This window comes from Drosophila eugracilis, unplaced genomic scaffold (genome assembly GCF_018153835.1).
Source record: "Drosophila eugracilis isolate 14026-0451.02 unplaced genomic scaffold, ASM1815383v1 contig_2152, whole genome shotgun sequence".
In the NCBI taxonomy this organism is placed as follows: domain Eukaryota; kingdom Metazoa; phylum Arthropoda; class Insecta; order Diptera; family Drosophilidae; genus Drosophila; species Drosophila eugracilis.
In genome coordinates, this window is record NW_024573036.1 from 2,042,406 (window position 1) to 2,062,628 (window position 20,223).

Genomic DNA, 20,223 nt, shown 5'->3' on the forward strand with positions numbered 1-20,223 from the left:
AACAGAAACTGCAACAGCAGCCCGGTCCGGTCGCATTCTTATCTTTTGAGAAATATTACAAAAACACGCAAAGCCCAGCTCCAAGCTAAAAGTCCTGGCTCTGGTTTTAGCTTTTCTTTTTGGCCAAGAGCCACAAGAGCAAAGCAATAAAAATAGCTGAGCCTACGACGACGCAACATGCTGTTGCTGCTGTTATTGTTGCTCTTTCGGTTCCAGCGCTTCTGTCACAAAGTTAGTTTCGTTCTATTTCCGACGTAGTGTGGGCGAAGTCAGGGTATCCTTGAAGTCCATAAGCTGTAGTGGATTTGATTTAAAACAGTTTTACATCCGAAATTCCTCTTTCAAATGATACTTCCAAAAAAACTCTCACATAATTATCCCCTCTTTTTTACTGAAATTCCAAAGAAATATTTGAATAATTTATAAAATGAAAAAATAAGAGCTTTGATTCCCATACTTTTTGATTCGAATTCGTATGTTACTTTTTGAATTCAAATTATTTCGCGGCTTATATTTCAGTGCTGTAAACTGCCTAAGAGTAGTGTTGCGAAGTGTAAAGATGAAATATGTACCCAACTACCTCTTTTTGTACCTGTACCTAGAACACCATTTACTTTTCAATCTTACGATCTCATGAGAGAACTCTAATTGACAGGAAAAACCAATCAATGAGACACAATTTCATTTAAAGAGAACAATTGTTCTTGAGAACTTCGGGGAAGCAATTTGCTTAAATTGAGAGTTATTATATGAAGCAATTCCCAGTTTCACAAATCGCCTGACGAACCCATATATCTCGCAGACATGAGGCGACGCTTATCTCCGCCATCTGGCCCTGATAAGCCAGTCTATCTAGCATTTTCCAGCCCACTGAACACCCCACCTGCCAGAGATTAGATAATGCCGCGCATATGGATCATCTCACACTTAATTTATTTGATCTTCCAGCGCTGCGAGGAGAAGCGTGGAGGGCACGTAAAACAAAACACAAACATACGTACATACAATTAGCCCTAAGAATGATGCTATCGGGGTTACTTGACTATGTATACTGGAGAGTGATTACATACATATTGGGGGTGGAGTATATGGGTATTGCGTCTTCTAATGCTAGTGCATACTGTGGCTGCAGGGGAACTCCTAGTCCTGCTTCTTTTGTGTAGCTGTCTTTTTGGTTGCTGGCGCTGTCTCGGCAGCTTCTATAGCTCCGTTTGGTGTCTGGCCTTCCAGCTTCTTGGCGGCGTGCTGTTGCTCCATCTCCCCGGAGAAGCCGAACTCATTCACACGCTTCAGATCCACACGGTACTGCCAGCGCTGGTAGAGGAACACGAAGAATATGATGTCGTCGCGGAAGCAGCCGAGCCGGTACATTGTGGGCATCTTAATGACAAACGCGAAGATGTCGTCGATAAAGGTGTTAAGGAACTTGTAGGTCATCATGCGCCAAGGCATATGAGCCACCGACTTAAGCTTGTAGTTGATAAACAGCTGCGGCGTCATCAGGATGAAGCCAAAAGTCAGCAGGTAGCCGTATAGCATGTTCAGCACAAAGGAGTACCAGCCCTTGTGCTCGTTGTAGATTAGGGAGTAGACAAAATAGGCCACCAGTAGCGGGAAGCAGGCCCATCCCAGGTATTTAAAGGCCAACTTGTCGTAGTCTTTGGTGGAACTCTCCGAGTAGGAGCCCTTGTCTTGGAAACTGATTCGCGGCAGCACGCCCAGAATCTTTTGATCGTGGTCGTAGTTAATATCGACCACCTTGTGAATCTTCCACACTTCGATGCCGAGGCCTACGACGCACGAGATACGAATCATGAAGTTGGTCTCGTTGTCCAGCACGTACAGCAAGATAATCAGCGATTGGAAGACACCGAAAAACACGGATCGCACAGACAGTCCTTCTAGTGACTTGCGGTTATTCCAGAACTGGATGTCGTTCTTAAAAGCCAGTAGTTCGAACACCGAGTGCAGGATGGAAACAGCAACGGTGATGCCCAGCAGATAAATATTGGTATCAAGCAGGGTTTCCTTCAGAGAGTCCTGATCCTCGTCGCTCTCCTCCGGCTGACTGGCGGCCATCAGCTCTCCCAGCATATTGCCAGCCCACTTGTTCTTCATCTGTTTGGCTGCATACAGCTGCCACTTGAACATGCCCAGAGGCTGGAAGGTCAAATGAAGCTCGAGTTCAGGAGTGGTTTCGTTGATGGGTTGGTACTCCCGCTGCAAGTTCCAGTAGTCGTTGACGAACACGATGGGCAGATACGTTTTTCCACCGTCCACAAACTTTACGTACTCGTCGAGAGGCGCAGGTACAGAACCCTGCGCCCAATTTGTTTGATCCACCACCAGGTTGACCGTGAGATTGGGATGCCAATGCGACACTACAGTGTCTTTGAGATTCGCATGCTTCAGCTCGTGTTCCAGTTTCTCTTTCTCGCTGGCCAGCAGATTATAATTGCGGTTCACACGCAGCTTCTTGAACTTGTTCAGTTGATGCTGCTGGTGTCCCATGTGCCCATTGGTGGCGTAATTCGGGGAATTGGGATCGGGACTCATGCCGGTGCGTGTAACAAAAGCATGCAGGTACACACTACCGTTGTTCATTAGATGCTGGCTGGTCTTAAGCTTAAGGCTATGTGTATAAATGCCATCTCTATTAGCGCCCGAGGACCAGTCCCCATAGGTCAGGTCCTCCTGCAGCCAAAGAAGATTCGCTTTCTGCTGAAAGTTCACCACGTCAGGGTGCTCCGATAGCCACACGTGTAGGTCAAAGTCCGTGCCGTTCTCAAAGTAATTCCAGGCTGTGATTTTGGGGCCGGCATTGGCGGCACTTTTATCTTGTGTAGCGGCATCGGGAGCAGGCCGCCGGAAGAAGGAGCTCACGAAGTAAATGATCAGGGCGCGAAGAATTAGAGACTTGGTCATCGCAAAAAATGACTCCATGCGGGTGGGCTGATTTTGGGGTGGTTGCTGCGGCTGGTCCTGGTTCTGGCCTTCATTTTGGGCCAGCTCAGCGTTCCCGTTGCCAGCAGCCACCTAGAAAATTAATGACAGGAATCAGGGGCAAAGGTCAATTGGCATGCCAGACTGCTTACCGTTCCCTCCGCAGCGGGCTGACCTTCGCCTGCTTTCGACATTATATGTTCTTAAGGGTAGTCCACGTTTTTCCTTTTTCCCCTTTATTCCACACAACTTTACTCAGTCGCTCGAACCAGTGTTACCAGATGTTAAAACAGCTCTGTCAAGAAAATTCCCGTCCATCTGATTTCCCACGAAAAATCCCTTTACTACATCAATTCAAATTAAAATCGAAATTCGGAGATGCCACTCGTTTGGTGCTTATCGATAGTTTGCTAGAAAGGTGTGCCAGTGATGCGCAGCTCAACAATAAAATATAACACTAGCATTGGGATACCGGTCTGGCTTAAATTTGATATAGTTATAAGATGAGATACCATCTATTCCAGTTGACTAGCTTATCAAATAATTATATATCTTTACATATGTTTTCATTTTGGACTCGAACTACATAACTTTTCAACATTTTGGATTTTGCATACATAGATTGGATTTCAAAAAGAAACGTACTTGGCCCTTTTAAAACTTGTATGTGAAAAAAATTTTTTAAAATAATAATAAATAAAACTGATGTAAAAGATGATGTAAAGTGAATTTAGTTACAGTCATTTAACACTCAAATCCGTTAAATGAATAAATAATAATAATTAAACTAAAATAATTCAAAGTGCTATTCATTTAATACCAGTTTGGTATATTTCCAGTGCCCAGACTCGGTCACACTTTCTTTTCTCTTGTGAATAGCATTTGGTTGCACGTTTCCTCTGGTGAGTTGTTAAAAATATTGCAAAAATAAATGAAAAAAACCAAAACCGTGGCAGAATGTTGCGGTGCCAGCGTTCAGTGACTTGTTTGCGGATTGGAAAACGTGGAGAATAGGTTCGGCCGACTTGCGGAATGTTTTCTTTTGGGGGAAACTTGCTAGCAGGTCGGACCTAACCTAAAATCCTCGCCCGCTTTTTGGCACCAAAACGTTTTCTCGTTAAACCCAGAGAATTGGGATTGATTTCGATTTTATTGCATTGCAGCGACGCCGCCACCATGCAAATCTTCGTGAAAACCCTCACCGGCAAGACCATCACCTTGGAGGTGGAGCCTTCGGACACCATCGAGAATGTGAAGGCTAAAATCCAAGACAAGGAGGGCATTCCCCCAGATCAGCAGCGTCTGATCTTCGCCGGCAAGCAGCTGGAGGATGGACGCACTCTGTCCGACTACAACATCCAGAAGGAGTCGACCCTTCACTTGGTGCTCCGTCTGCGTGGTGGTATCATTGAGCCTTCTCTTAGGATCCTGGCCCAGAAGTACAACTGCGACAAGATGATCTGCCGCAAGTGCTACGCCCGTCTGCATCCTCGTGCCACCAATTGCCGCAAGAAGAAGTGTGGACACACCAACAACCTGCGCCCCAAGAAGAAGTTGAAGTAGACTATGATCCACCGACGATACAGGCTGGTCTATCTATCGACAAATCCATGGTTAACCATCTAAGTAAATATATGTACATTTTGTAAAACCACATCTCCTCGAAATGTATTGCATTTGCTGCCAAGGCACAGCCTATTTACACCGTGTACGTTTCTGTTTATGATTCTGTTTCCCCTGCTATCTGTTTTTGTTGTGGTCGCTGCTAAAGAACGAGTTTCTGCGGCCCAAGGAAGCTCTTATACTGCAATTAGTTGGCCTCTCCGAGATCCCAGCTGGTTTTTAGCTGTTTCAGTTTCTGGTTCTGTTTTTGCACCAGGAAGCGGGCGACCGCAGCAGGTAATTGATATTCCATCTGCCAGCGACACAAGACCCTTGCGGTCAGCTCTTTCTAAGGGAAAGGAGGGGACTGGGGTACTCCACGGATGGCCGCAGCAGACCTACTTGGCCAAGTCAAGTCCACTTCGAGTACAGTTAATTGGTTTCATTGACCGCCGAGTAAGGCGGGCACTCTTCCAGCGAAACGGCTTCCGTTGTCAACTGCAAAACTGGTTGCTGTGGATCTAATCCATTCTAGCACATGGTCGTTGGCCTCTTGGAGCTCTTTTTATGAATCTTTTAATAACCCAAGGGCTACCTCCTGACGACCCAAAGGGTTCCTGATAAACAAAACCTGATAACAGGCGGAAAACTGAAAAGAGCAGCTGCCAAAGGACCAGCCCCAATTGCGGTCAACATTAATTAAAAATACGGTTCGGGGTGACCCAAAGCAGTTTGGGTGGGTGGTTGGGAAGAGGTTATTTTCGTAGCCGCGAGGTCCGAATGATGAAACAGCGGATCAAGGACAATGCAAAAAAGTTAGTCGCCCAAAGGGAAACACCTTGAAAAGGTGAGAGGGCGATAAACAACCTGAGCTGCCCACAGGTGCGGATGCAGTGGATCTAGAACTTTACTATGATAGCCAAAACGGCAGTGTAAGCTGAGGGAATCTAATTTAGTTTAGTATATACATGTATTGGGTATTGATATCAACACTAAACTTTTTTAATTTATATTTTTCTCATAGCCAAAGTCCGAGGCCACGTACAGTACAAAAAGGTGTTATGTACGAAGTACTTTAAAAATTAAGGCTCCGGCTTTTGGGCTCCAGGACAAGCGCCTGCTTATTTATGGGTTCCGGGTCCTCTGCCTTCAGGCTGAGGGCTTGGAAATACCCGAACAGGTTCCGGCCCTACAGAGATCTCTTCCCTCTTCCTTGCCGTTTCCCAAAGCAAGTGCGTGGCTTTCGTTTTTAATTTTTGCAACGCACGAGGGGCAGGATCTCATTCCCGTTTCCAAGTTTCGGGCTTTGTCTTTTAGTCGCCGCCTTCGCCATTCTTCGAAGGACGACTTTTATAGCCCGGTCGCAGTTTACATAACAGATGTGACCAGAATAATTAAGAGTGCGATTCGAGTGACCCGGGTGCTGCCATCTGGGATGTCTCCACTGGTCAGTCCTTTGGTTTGACACTCTTAACGTTCTGGGCGTTGCTCCTGGCATCGAGCGGCCTTGTCACCATCCATCTACCCATTCTCCACCCACACCCACACCCACTTTGCAGTGAAAAGTGCTCATTGAAAATTGAACGTTTTCAGGAGTCTCCCTCTGCGGCTTCCTTGTTTCCATATGCTAGCGAGGATTGCGTGAGTTATGACCGCCGCTTATGCCACAAAGTCAACTTCTGATTGCCTGGATAGTTTCCGATTCCCGCTCGCCGCGGAGAAAAGTAATTCCCCCTGTAAGTTGCTCTAAAATATGCACTCCGCGGCATGGAATTCGGATTGGGATGAGGCGCGGGAGGAGTCGGAAGAAGCTGGCTCACAGAGAACATAAATGGATTTTTCCGTCGGGGGAAGAAGAATTTTCAATTTGAAATAAATTTCTGCCTCGGTCGGGGCATTCCTTGTCCTTAGCCTTGCCTTTTTCTCCGAGTGTCCTGCCAATGGAGAGTAGAAGGATCCCGGAGCAGGAATAGCCCGAGATAAGGCAAACAGCCAAACGTTTATAAATTGGGCGCTAGTGTGGAATCCCAATGGTAATGATGGCGGAAAAGAGGGCGGGGCCAGGGCGATTCAACTGAGATGTCAGAAATACACACGCACAGGCCAATAAGGAAATATAAATTGCTCCGTCGGAGCACCGGGCGGCTCTGAATTACACAGAAAAATAAAAAGAGTAAGTAACAATGTGGATACCCTTGCAGTGAATCAAACAGAATACGGCCATGCCAACACTGCGTATGAGGGATTGCAGTTCAATTAATGCGTAAGGACCTCTATAATAAACCCGATTTAGGCGAAATATTTTTGTGCAGTGCACGTATACGAACTCGAGCGAGAATTGTAAAGGCAGTGCGTGTAATTTAATATGCATAAATCGATACTTGGCTGCCTTCTTATACTCACTGCCCCAATCCTACGCCAGGATATGTGAATGGGATTGGCTGTAGGCTCCTTTCCCAGCTATCCAGCTACACAGCTACCACCTTCCCTCCGAAAAAAGCCCGTCCCTTCCGCCTTTTGTGCTGTTTGTGTTCTATTTTGAGCGCAAAATTGTTATTTGTTTTTACGTATTCTCAGCCTTCTTCCGCTGGAATGGCGGGAGCTTTGCATATCTACAGTTTATGGCCTTCATACAGTTAACATTTTCCCATAGATAAGCACTTCTGGCACCACCATGTGCCTGTGTTTCGTATTCTGTGTTCTGTATTCTGAATTCCGTATTCTCCGCCGCCGCCGCCGCTCGTTGTATCGCAAATAATTTGAAAAGTCATTTTATTCAATTTCAATTGTGTCCGTCGGGGGGAGAAGGAGGAGGGAAATGGTTTGGCAGGGGGTGAATAAATGGGCGGAAGTGAATGCTCTCGATTTCATATGCCCGATATGAGCGGAAGCCCCGAGAAGTAGGCAGATACACAGATATTCAGATACAGATGGACGGGATGTATGGGATGTTCGGGATGGGCAATCGGTTAGGCGACATATTGATTTCCTTGATAAATACTTAATAAAAATACACTCAAGTGCCGGCACTTGTCTCATCCCGACCGGAAACGATGGCAGCTAGCTGTAGCTCCAAGTGGATGGCATGAATCTAATCGCATTGCAGAGAGTCCCATAAAGATCTGACTTTCTGTCTCGGTCGCAAATAAAGTTATCCCCACGCTTTAAAGGCGAAATCTTCGCCTCCGGTCCGAGGGCGGTCTCAAGTCTATTTGCATTGCGCACAATAACATTTCTATAACTATTCGAGAGTAAACAGAGCCAACCCCAACTACACAAAATCCAGCACAACCCGCCCCCTGTGCCCGCATTATCGACAGCCACAACTATTTTTCTTCCAGCTGAACTTCTGCCTTCTTCTCGCCATTCCCCAGTTGCATCTTGCATCCTGCTTCCCGGACCCGGGATTCGCCCACACCCTGCTCCTTGTTCCTTTGCTCCGTGACATGCAGTGTGCTGTGCGATTAACCAGACATCAATGGCCAGGCCAAAACCATAGTTACACAGGGAGAAAACTGAAATTATCTATGATGACAAGTTAATACCAATTGTTAGCTTTTTCTATAATAATTTAGTAATTAACTATCAGTTGGAATATTAAGTTAAAATCGGTTTCTGATTCTAAATTAAATGAAATTCTCAGACAGGTCTACAGAGTTTTCTTCTGTGCAGCTCAACTAGTAGCTGTGGCCGCCTATGCCATCCTCCACGATGCCCTCCATTCCCTGGAGCAGCTCGGCGCACCACAAAGTTGGAAATTAGTTTGTTTTTCTGTCAAGGTGCCGGTGGAGCTACTTGGATTTTTGGCTTTGTTGGCTTACATTGCCATTGCCGCTGCCGTTGCCTGTTGGCCACGGCCAAAGACAAAGACAAAAGCGAAGCAGCACCAGGGCAACAGGCAGGATGCAGCCAGGACGGGGTCCTACATTTAATTAATTTGTACTCTTGCTATTTATTTTGATTCGAATTTAATTATTTTACATATTAAAGCCTTTAAAGGTGATTTGTTTTCAGAGGAATTTGAATTGGTCTGAGGAAATAATAATTCAAAAATGAAAGTATTAATCTTTAATCAAGTCGTTTTATCGTTGACATATAATTTGAGTTCTGAATACACAAAACTCCTTTCTAGTACAAATAACAGATAAATCCAATAAATCGAGAATCAAAACGCTTGGGAATTGCATTTCTGTTTAGTTGAAGGAAAATTAAGTTTTCCAAGCCACAAATAGACGCTTTTAAGTTGTCAGGGCTTCACTCACATTGCCTGGATGTAGGTAGACGGGGTCAAGGGTGAGAGGGTGATAAAAGCATAACACAAATCAAATATTCTCAATTGTCTCCCTGGCTTGTTGTACTGCCTTTCCAGCCACTTCCCCTGCCCAAGGAAGCGGTCCTTTTCAGACCGAGTTGGGCCACTTTGCACAATTTCGAGTCATTAAAAATGCAAACGGCTTATTGGCCAGACAGACTCGGCTATGACCAGTCCATCTTCCCTTCCCCGAGTGGGCGTGTCCTTGTGCAGTCCCACAGGACGACCAATGGTCGGAGGACCCAGCTGTTTGTGTGTGTGCGCAAAGTTTGGGCAACTTTGCTGTTTTTCAAAAATATTGACACGCAAAGTTTGTGCAATCACCAAACAAATTACTTCATCAATTTTACAAAACAACAGAAATTTAAGATCTTTTAAAAGTTTTCTGCCAAGCCAGCATCGCAAACGGTCCCAAAAACACGGAAGTGGATGTGAGCCCTCCAAGTCCCCATTCCCTTTTCATGGCCCAAAAATGAGTAAGGGTTCCGGTACGAAGCGGGAAATCAAGCCAAATTTTATTTGGATTTCATTACAGTTATGGGAATTTAATTTATCATTATAAAGGTAAAAAATATAAAATTATATTAAATTCAGATTTTATTGACATTCTTTCCGATTTTTTATGTTTAAAACTTAATAGGTTTATGAGACTCGGATTATGGGATTTTCTAAAAAATAGATTGGAGTCAGGATATTTGTTTTAGTGTAACGACACTTGGACACGCACCGGAGTGGTGTGGATGCTATGGGCTGAGTTGCCGAGCAGGGAAGGATCAGAAAGGCACAACAAAAGCCAGCAACAGAAAAGTTTGCAACAAATTGCTTATGCTCCCAAACATACACAAATACCGGGGGCCTGAGAAATTGAGAAGCCAGGGACATGCGCTGGAACTTGTTAATTTTGACCAGCTGTCCCGGCTGTAAACTGCCTTCTCCGGGCCGTCCGCCCACCTCCTCCCCCTGACCAGGCCTCCACATCCCTTTAAAATGTGGGTAGGAAGTAAAAATGCTACTTTTGCATAAATGAAATCGGAGGGTATGGATGTACCAACAGATAGATGGTTGTACAGAGAGAGAGTCCTCTAATGTGGTTTATTGGACAATGGAACTTCCTTCTGGGTGCTCCACCATTAAAAGCGTATTCCTAATTTACGTTCCGCTTGGTCCGTGTACGAAACCGAAATAAAATGCCGCTTAGCCGGAAAGGCAGGGAATCCCACTGCCCCTTCCCCTCGAAAGGAACGAGTTCCGATGCTTTGTTTCGGGTTAGCCAGGAGCTTGTTTGGCCGGAGACAGTTTTGACAGTACATTTCGTAACTCGTAACATGCTTTGCATATTGAATCGGACTTCTGAGGGATCGGGGGAGCGGCGACAAACAAGCAAGCGATACACCCTCCTGCTCAGTTTGCGTTTGTGTTGCTTGAGGAGTTCGGGGGGAGCAGGACATTTTGCTGAATTCGATTTTGACAAGTTGACTTCACTTATTTGCAAATTACTTGTGTTCAGCCCTGCACACCTACATACAAACCGCACCGAAGTCTTGTAGGTTTACGGGAATATGTCCTGCCGTTAATTGCGTGATGCCTGCGAGAAGTCTCCTTCCCTTGGGTAATTCCATCACTCAGATAAAAATATGTATTTACGGTTTTGAAGGAGGCAATGGTAGCTTCAAAATACTTTCATCTTATAAAATAAAGTGGAGCTTCTTTCATAAGAGGTTGCAAGCTGACATATGGAACCACGATCTTGCAAATTAACATGGCTTTTTATGCATTATTTTTCCCAGTGCACCCCAATCGATGTCGCGCACGTGCTCATTGCCCTGTCCGAGGACGTTGTCAACTGGCTCGCCGATGTCCGTGACAAGTGGCTCATTGATTTTTAGCACTTTGGGCCCATCTCCTCCGGCACTTACAGGGTGCAAGGATCGTGGTTGGACGAAGGGGAGTGGGAACCGGAATGGGGCAGTCTGATGGGCAATTGACGGTCAAGCGAACGGGTAATACGTGTCGACCGTGTCGCTGTTTACGGCCATGCACGCTGAATTATTCATGCAATTATGCGCGCTGTCCGCCGTCCATCGATTTCCATATGAGAGACGAAGACGGAGACGGAGATTGGGATGGGGATGCTGGCTTCCCGTCGAGGTGACTGCTCCCGATGATCCTGCTTCGATGGCCAATGCTCCCCGGAGGAGTGTCGTTCCGGTGCAAGTTTAGCAATTTCATGCATTTCTGAATAATGTCCACAGTTGAGAGGCAAACATTTGCCCAAAGTTTCGCAAGCTCCTTGGCTCGCTGCATTGTTTTAGTTTTGAGCAATCGCCCGAGGCCTTAGCATCGAGCAGCTGCGTCCTCGTGTGGTCCAACTTTGTATGGCACTAATTAGTTGGGTCTCCGTGGGCAGCCCTTGATCCAGGTTGATGGCATAAGTGGAAGTGGATGCACCACCCTATCCTCGCCACTCGTGGCCACAAGCAAACAAGTGGACTTTTTTCTATATGACTGAACAGATGGATACCATTTTTGATATGAAATATTCTTTTAAATCTTATCTAATATTTTATAATTATTGGAGAGATTTTAGTGACTTTCATCTAACATTCTGTGCATTCAAGATTCGAAGATAGATACTACTAGTTTAAGGTTTCAGGAGAGGAAGCCTCGCCACTGCAAGTGGCAGAATGCACAATGGCGCAAATTGAGTTATCATTGGCAGTGCACATGACCCGCCGACCTCCGATCTCTCAGTCATGTACTTAGCAAGCATGTCAGGCAACGCATAATTCCATTGCACACATTTGAGCGATAACCTAATCCTTGTCTGCAACTTGGGCTTAATCGCATTTGCCTTTAAAATTATGCAAAATTACAATAAAAATAGAGCGCGAGTGAGGGGACTAACCAGCAGGCTGTCTCCCTTCCGCTACTCGCTAATAGTTTCAATTAGGAAAGTTAATGAGTGCGGCTATGTGGAGCGTAAAGGACAAAGTTTCCGACTGCTCTACTCTAGGGCCAAATGGGGGAGGACTCGAGGACAGGTTCGATCTAACTAGGCGTGAATTTTTACACAATATCTATTGGCAAGGAGGGAAGGTCAAAGGGGAAAAATGGTGGTTAATTTGCAGTAGTTTTCTCTTTTTTGGACATCCCGAGAAGTGCTTCCTGTCCCCTGTTTCTGCCACTTTTAATGACTGAAGTGTCAACGCGGCATCCTGGCATCCCAACACACACACTCAGACGACTCCACACATGGCGGACAAGTTTATTTAAATCTGAGACGTTAATTGCTGCTGAACATTTATCTTAATTAAGTCGACTCAGGCTACGACTCCTGTTTAAGCTGAAGTTTGTGGCAGGCAACAGGAGCGAGTTGGCCGCAAGGAAACAGGATGGCAGCGACCAGGACCCGTCTACCTCAGAGCCAGCCAAGTTGAAAGGACGCATTAGGGGGCAGACTTTGTCCCTGAAGACCAAAACTAGGAAACTATTTCTATGGAATTAAGCCTAAATGTAATTTCAAAACCCTATTTAATGGGTGGCCAGCATAGACAGTATTAATATATATAATTAATTTCTTAGATCTAACTTGGAAGGTCTACCTTCGAAATGGTTGGTTGTATACTCATTCCTTTTAATTCTTTATTTAGGGCCTTTCAACCGGGTAGCAATGCATTTGGAAATGTCAAATGAAATAATTATAAATTATTCCAATCCTGCTCTGGACAAAATCCGATTCGGGATCGCTGGAGGTACAGTAAAAACTTGTCAAATTTACTGCAACTTTTTGTGCTGATGCTGTTGTTTGTGGCGAGCACAAAAATTATATAACTAATTTACAGAAATGCCACTTTGTTGCCAACAGCAGCGGACCACCAGCACAAGCTCACAGGGCAGAAAAAAAAAGTTTTCAATTACCACGCAACGGCAATTTCCGGTCGTAGTCCTGACGGCGTTTTCCTCCGCCTCTCGTCTCCGTCTCCGGCTCATTTTCCATCCCCCCGCTGAACTTAACAGGTGGACGACAGTTTGGATAAACGAGCTCGTAAAAAACGCATTTAATGTGTTTTTGATGACATGTCAAGTTGGAACCCGCCCACCAACTAAGGGCGGCACCTGCGGCAGCAGAAGCAGCAGCCAAAAGGAAGGGGCATCCATTTTTTTACAGTTCAAATTTGTTTTGTTTCGTCCTTGTCGCTCCCTGAACACTCAGAGAAATTGGATGTAGACACTTCCATCGCAGGTGCAACAGGAGAGAATATTCCTCCTCAAAGACCTTTCTTATTTCGATTTCCCTCTTTCCAACCTGATGATGATTTTCCCGAGTGTACCGCACCATCTCCCCTTATAACAGCCAGCATATTTGCGGCCGTATTGTGCCGGGGACACTGCAAATAACTTCCTTACCGTTAACAATGCTTGTTTGTTTGAGCCTGCACACACACACCCACACACTCGCATATGCGGACTGGGAAGTGCGTGCATAACATGGCATAGCACTTTGGAGGAGTAAAACACGTATACGTATTACGTATACGACTAGTTTTCCATTCTCAACCGTAGACAGTGGCCAGGGGGCAGAAAGCGAAACACTGGCGACAACCACTGGAGAAGAAATCATCTCGAGAGTTTGGCGAAAATGTGAAAAATTCAAACCTCGAAGGGTCCTCTAAGTGCAGATTGTGCACGTGAGCTGAAATTTTAATGAGCAGCCTACGTAGTCCTGATAGAGGCATATCCTCGGACACGGACACTACCACTTGGGGGTCGAGCTCGAGTCCTTTCCCCAGGATTGAGCCAGCTGTCTTTGTATGGTAAATAGTGGGGCTGTGGCTGTAGTGGTGAATGCGTTCGTTAGACTGCTAAATACATGGAAGGGTGACTTTTTTTACACTTTAGAGGCACACTGAGAGAAAATGACTGGCAGGTTAAGTATTTATATTTAGCACTTCAGTGAAGCAAACTGTTTAAAGCTCTAAGCATGGGAATGATACTGTTTTCCAAGTGCGTGGATACTAACTGTCTAGTGTATGAAAACCTGATGGAACTTTGTTAAGCGTACGTAACGTGGGCCTCAGCGAAGTTAAGTGATTTTTAACTTATGCCAGTCGGTGTGGAAGGCATAAGTGTTGTTCGGGGTCTCGAGGAGGAGAAGGATGATATCAACCCGCACCCAATCCCAGAATCAACTCAGTCTTATCCGCACCTCTGCTCGAAAGTTTCATGGTCCCCATGATAGGATAAATTTATTTTGCAAATAAGAAAAGGATAAGAGCAGCCGGGGGGACTAGAACAAGGTCGATTAGAGTCGGGCGAGATGAAAGTTTTGCTTTGCCTTTACGCTCAATAATAATGCCCACCTAATGCCTGGCGAGGAGAGCTGAGAAGGGAGCGGTTCGGTTCGCATCGAGTGGCTGCCAAAAAACTGAAGCAAAGTTTCTTCAACCGGAAATTAATTGTCCTGACCGCAATTTCCAATGTCCTTAAAGACCAGTCAGCAAACTTCAAAGCAGAACAAAGCAGCCAACTAAAACAAAAGGCGGCCAAGAAAAATGGCCCAAAGAACAAGCAAGAGTACAAGGGTAATATGTTTGAGTTCTTAAAGCGAAAGTCGGGCTGGAGCTCCCAAAAATGTCGACAAGCACGAGCAGATAAGCTTCCAGAGAAATGTCCCTATCTGCTGCTCGCGCCCTCCTAACTTTTCCCCTTTTCTCGGCCAAGAAGACGACGATGTCGTCGTGGACAACAAAATGTGCTGCTAAGCATATTAACTCAAAAATGCACAAAAGCAAAACATAAAGTGGCCAAGACGTCCAGAACTCGTCCAGACAGCCACCCAGCGCCCAGATAAGATGGTCGCCGGCTGAAACATGTAAATGACTTCAGAGGGCGGAAGAGGAATAGCTTGTCGCTGTCACGTGGCCAGAAGACGAGGAGGAGGACTGGGAAAGCGAGAAGGAAAGGTAGCGATGCACAGCTAAAAAATGTGTGTCTATCTTATGAGTGCAATTGGAGAATATTGTCCACAGTAAACGTTGTTTATATTAACGAGTTTAATATTTTTCTCTAAGTATTACCTCACGATTATCCGGTTCTCTTTTTGAATATATTTTGTCTGAAGTGTAGGGACGAGGGCATTGCAGCAAACGACCAGGACGACGGTGCTGTGCTGGCATTTACACAGCCGAGTAATAAAACCCAAAAGCTATGCAAACATTATTATGCGGCGCTCCTTCCGCCCCGCTAAACGTTCATGAAGAGTTTATGAGATGGCAGCACAGTCGAGTTGACCAGATCCGTGGAATGACGTCGAGGCCAGCACCTTGCTATCGGGGATTCTTGCAGGACTTCGCCGAGGTAGCTGGCATACTTTCTGTCCAGGACTCTGGACTCTAGACTTCAGACTCAAAGCTACAGACTCTGGCGACAGCCCACAGGCCTAAGCAGCTTATAAAGATACAGGGCCTCCTAAGCAGCAGATTACTTGGCTGTCGGTCTCCGCTCTTAAAAGTTCAAATTTGATACAAAGAAAAGGATATTAATTTGAAAATAAAATTATTAATACTGTGTGATGAGTAAATAATATCAACTGGCTGTTAGAGAGTATTAAAATTATAAGCCATCATAGTTACAAATACTTTTGAATCGAATCAACTTGGTTTTCTGTGTAGAAAGTAGAAGTCTGATGAGCTTACAGCAACTCAACTTAATTTGAATCTCCCATGCAAGCTAGAATTTCCAGATATCAATTGCATTAATTACTGTGAGACGATAGAATTTCCCAGCCATGAGTGCAATAGCATTTATTGAGGACTTAATGTCCGTAACCCTTATCCTCTTTTGCCGTTTCCGACAAAGATGGGAATCCTATTAACCCCTGAACAAGGATTACTCAGTGTCCCCTCGTTTGTATTTTCTGCTGTTTATTGTTTAAACTCTAGAGGCCCATGTGAGTGAAAGGAGGAAAGTGGGAGTGGGGAACTGGAAACTGAAAACTGGAAACTGGCACATTGCGCCATCTCCTTGGCATCCGGTTCGGTTCCTCTTTCGTCTGGTTTGGTTGCAATCATGCAATTTTAGCTTCAATTGAATTGAAACAATATTTTTCTTTTCCGTTTCCGCTCTGCCGCTTGTGCTATTTTCCCCGAGCTTGTCCCTCCGAGATGCCCAAAAATACCGTATATATACTATACATCTACTTTCGTTGGCTGACGGCTGCTGGGTGAGTTTACTATATATCGCGTGCCTCTCGCTCCAGTCGGTGGAAAACCCCTCCACCTGCACGGCGGTCGGTGCTTTTACCTTTCAGCGGAGGAATGCACCAGAGGATCCCTGCAGAAAACTGGCAGACCACAAACAAGGCAGAGATACGGAGCAACGAAAAGGAAAAATTTATAAAATGTGAAAATAAAGCGGGTTTACTGTATTTTTCATGACTTTCGCTGGCTCTCCTCCTGGTTTCTCTGGTCTCTGTCTTCTGTCTTTCGTCTTCCGTTCGTTTGCTCTTTTTTTTTAGGGCAGAAAGACCAAACGAAAGCGGATGAATCCAGGCCAGAGAAGATGTGCACATTGAGGAGTCCAATTGCAGCAATTCAATAAGGACAGCCCTGCAAAACCAGCGTGAGTGGCTCCTTCGGCGCCTTCTAGAAGGGTCCTTCCTCCGTCCTGAAATAGCGACGCCAGAAAGGCCGCTCCTGGAAACAAATAAAGAATTTGTGATTTGGAAAATTAAATTTTTCGCTGAAAGCACACTGATGCCCCGTAATAAAATTAGGTATTTTGAATTCGTTCGCGATTTCAACGGGTCCTTCGCGTGCCTCCTTTAGTTGGTCCTTTGTTGAAAGAGTTTTCCTTGGGCTCTTTCGGATGATGCCACAATAATTGGATCTTAACTTTTTGGTTTATGAAGGGGGAAGCGAGGTAGCAACCAAAGTTCAATACAAACTGAAATGCGATTTTCTTCTCTTGAATGACGTCTTGATTGCCATAATCCTGTTCCATAATTTAACTCAAGAGCCCAATATTTCATGTTTAAACTTGGATGTTACATATTTAAGATACATAACTATTTAGTCCCTAATGTACTATTATTGAGAAGCTGCCTTTCAATAAATCGATTGTGAGTGAGTGGATAATTCAGCTTAGAATTAAATCGAAGGGGAGTAATCAATCGGCTAATCACGCCCCAGGCTGGCTGTTATTCCCCACTGAAAGCGGGTCATCTGACAGAATGACCGTGTCCTTTTGGAATACCAGCGCTCGTGGCAAGCAACAAAATTAGTCAGCAAAACACGGCCGCCCTGCAATTAGCATCATGAGCACTATGCAATTTTGATGACCAAATTGCCATAAACCGGTCACTGACACATTCTGCGGAGTCCAGAGTCCCAAAGTCCGATGGACACTGCACTCAACTGGGCGATAATCACGGAACACTGCACCGCACGCTGATGCCAATCAAAATTCAAAATTTCGACAGTCAGGCCGTAGCCTCGACCGCGCCCCTTTCGCCACCCAAAAAGTGGGGCGGGAGCAGCAGAGCGTGGCTACGTCGATAAGTCACGGACAAAATGGTCGAGTGTCGGAGAACGCGGGTCAGATCATCGGTCTGACCGCTGTGGCGCTTTATGCAGAGGTGGAAAGCAGAATATTACCAATTTGATATTTCTCATATCACTTCTATGTCAAAGGGGAATGGATAAACACTTATATTAGCTTTATTCAAAGGTTACAACGCTAATGGAATAACTTGTACAAGAAATCACTTACAAAGGACTCAAATATATATTATTAATTTGGTAGTCTCATGGAAAAGATGCACAAGATGCAGAATAACTTTATTTAATTAACAACAAACCTCAAGTAGATATTGATTTCTCTGGGTGCACTGTCAAATTGCGGGTCACTCGCAGCATTAAGCAGATAACACATGCAAATAGGCGGCTGCGAAAGTTCAGCAGTGGCGTGGTTAAAGCGCAGCTTCGGTGACTTAAAATCGCGTAAGAATCCACACACATCCGGTGGCGGGACGGGGTGAAGACGGTGCATAAAACTCCATTAGAGCCATAAAAGTTAAAAGCATTTCGTCTGGCAACTGGCAACTGGCAACTGCAGATTCCCGACCCGGTGCTCCGGGCTCCAGACTCCAGAATTCAGACTCCGGGTTCCAGAATCCAGACTGTCGACTGTCGACTGCCAAGAGCCGGGAGCGTTCGATTGTTGCTGCTCAGTGATTGGAAATGGGAAAGTCCTGGGGAAGGGGTTGCTGGGATGGCATTCTACGGGTAATGGCAAACGCAAACGAAATACAATAAAAATAAAACGAGTAAGCGAAAAGAAAACGTTTGCCGGAGGAGTGGGTTTTGCGAGGAGGAAGACGACGCATTAACCAAACACCGTGAGTGCCAGAGGCAACAATAACCGTGCTCCTTTGCTCCTTCCCCCAGTTTTCAGCCCCGGGTGACATGTGCATGTGTGCGAGACGATCCTTCGGCCTGCACAAGTGTTGCCACCTGAAAATGGCAATGGATTTCAAAAGTCATCTAAAACTAGCTACCACCTCTAATAGTAATACCGAATTGGATTTATATTAAAGAAAGTTGATCTATATAAAATCACAATCTTACCCATCTATCTTATTTCTATCTTTACAAATGCTATCCTTGAACTTTGATGGTTACACTTTATCTTCCGAAGCTTAAACCCTCCCAAATCAAAACCTATAAAAGGATAATTAGATCAGTAGGCAAAATTATGATAAATAATAGATCCCTAACTTTCTTGGAAACCAACTGCATCGGTTCAGATAGAAACCAGCAAAACTGGCAACACTGAACGAGACTTTCATCTGACTGGCTGGGAAACCGCCATTGGGGGCAGCTGCATCCTGGGGATATATCCAGAGCACCGTATGGCGGATGACAGCGGAACTGGATACTTAATGCGGTCCCGTGCCGTAATTAGCAAAGCAGGCCAAGCCGGCCAAACAAATGTGAACTTTTAATGAAACGGGACGGCCCCAGAAAGGAGCTGCGTGACCGGGGTCGGTTCAGATTGCTTATGTATCGATCTGGCCCCGATGACGATGACGGTGTCGGTGGCCAGGCCAAACAAAGGGGAGCACCGCACGTGATTCCTCCATCTAGTCTGGTCTAGGGAGCCGGAGCTGCCTGGAGCTTTTAATCCAACCCACATAATAAACGAATCCGACACGTCCCTGCAGTTGCTGGTTTCTGGTCGCTGGCATCGGGTTGTCAAAATAATTAAAGGCGACAGCCGAAGGAAAATGATTATTTTTTCGATACAAACCCGCATCCACATTCGAGCCCGGTCAGTTGGCCTCAGAGGAGTTTGGGGGAGCACTGAGGGAAAAGAAGTATGCCATTTTAAATACTTATTCAGTTATGAAAATTTTGCTTTAAATTATAATAACATTTTTAGGGATACACAGAAAATCAGGCTTCTTTCTCGAGCCTTAACATTTTTAAAACATTTTTAAAAAGGAAAGTTCGACATTCAATCATGTTGTAGAATATTCTCTGCTACTCTAATTTTCAAAACGATTCAATCTGAGCTTTGACAGCAAAACCTTGATAACAGATTTTTCCCAAAGTGTGTTTCACTTTGTGCCTGTGTGCGGTATTCACCTCGCTCGCTGCGCTACCTTTGACCCGACCCGGCCAAAGCAATTCCAGGGATCCAGGCATTCAGGCCATCCATCAATAACCACATCACGTTTTTGTTATAAATTTGTTTTATATATTTTTCCATGGCAAAGAAGCTCGCTCTGCCGCCCACGAATGCCTGCCGCTGAACACTTTATGTGCAAATTTATATGGCAATTCGGGCGAGCACACACATGCACACACATATGGAGGTGTAAATCCTATTGCCGAGTGCTAATGCGAGTATGTGTGTGTGTGTGTGTGTGTGCTTTTAATCAAAGTTCTTGATGCGTCAAATCCTTGTCGCGATGCCTACAAATTAACTTTTCTGCGAGCGAGTCCCAAAGTCAAGCCGAAAGTTTCAAAAAAGAAATTAGCCCGATTGCGCGCCTGTTCATTGTGCGAATGCTTTTCACGATTTTCACGGAATGGGGCTCCTCAATGAGCTCTTCTCGGAAAATGAGGGGGAGGGATCTCCGAGCAGCACTCAAACTGCAATTATGGAACTTGAAGTAAACTTGCTGTGAAACTCAAGCTGCAGTCACAAAAGCTACAAAAAGGGGCGGCATGCCACTGCACATTGCATACATGGTAGTAACCATTAATGCAACATCACGGGGGAAATACATTTGTAAGGGAACTTCTCCTTACGACGCATAAAAACAGTACACTGAGAATAAATGTTGTAAGGATAACTTAGAG

The 20,223-nt window shown here is 45.2% G+C and overlaps 2 protein-coding genes across 2 annotated transcripts; one reads left to right on the forward strand and one right to left on the reverse strand.

Annotated features, from left to right (window-relative positions):
• Positions 1-910: 910 nt before the first annotated feature.
• Positions 911-3,260, reverse strand: LOC108111133 (cleft lip and palate transmembrane protein 1 homolog). Its single transcript, XM_017220499.2, has 2 exons — positions 3,096-3,260; positions 911-3,036 (listed from the first exon to the last, which is right to left on the reverse strand). The coding sequence occupies exons 1-2, from the start codon at positions 3,135-3,137 to the stop codon at positions 1,141-1,143; spliced, it is 1,938 nt and encodes a 645-aa protein (XP_017075988.1). The 5' UTR covers positions 3,138-3,260; the 3' UTR covers positions 911-1,140.
• Positions 3,261-3,738: 478 nt separating this feature from the next.
• Positions 3,739-4,641, forward strand: LOC108111154 (ubiquitin-60S ribosomal protein L40). The gene is made up of 2 exons (XM_017220525.2): positions 3,739-3,845; positions 4,107-4,641. The coding sequence occupies exon 2, from the start codon at positions 4,120-4,122 to the stop codon at positions 4,504-4,506; it is 387 nt and encodes a 128-aa protein (XP_017076014.1). The 5' UTR covers positions 3,739-3,845; positions 4,107-4,119; the 3' UTR covers positions 4,507-4,641.
• The last annotated feature ends 15,582 nt before the right edge of the window (positions 4,642-20,223 follow it).

Excerpts from the sequence above, each read along its gene's own strand:
- LOC108111133 (XM_017220499.2), bottom strand. The coding sequence starts at position 3,137 with ATGTCGAAAGCAGGCGAAGGTCAGCCCGCTGCGGAGGGAACG. Across the intron at positions 3,037-3,095 it reads AGCCCGCTGCGGAGGGAACG|GTGGCTGCTGGCAACGGGAA; the intron begins GTAAGCAGTCTG and ends TTAATTTTCTAG.
- LOC108111154 (XM_017220525.2), top strand. The coding sequence starts at position 4,120 with ATGCAAATCTTCGTGAAAACCCTCACCGGCAAGACCATCACCTTGGAG.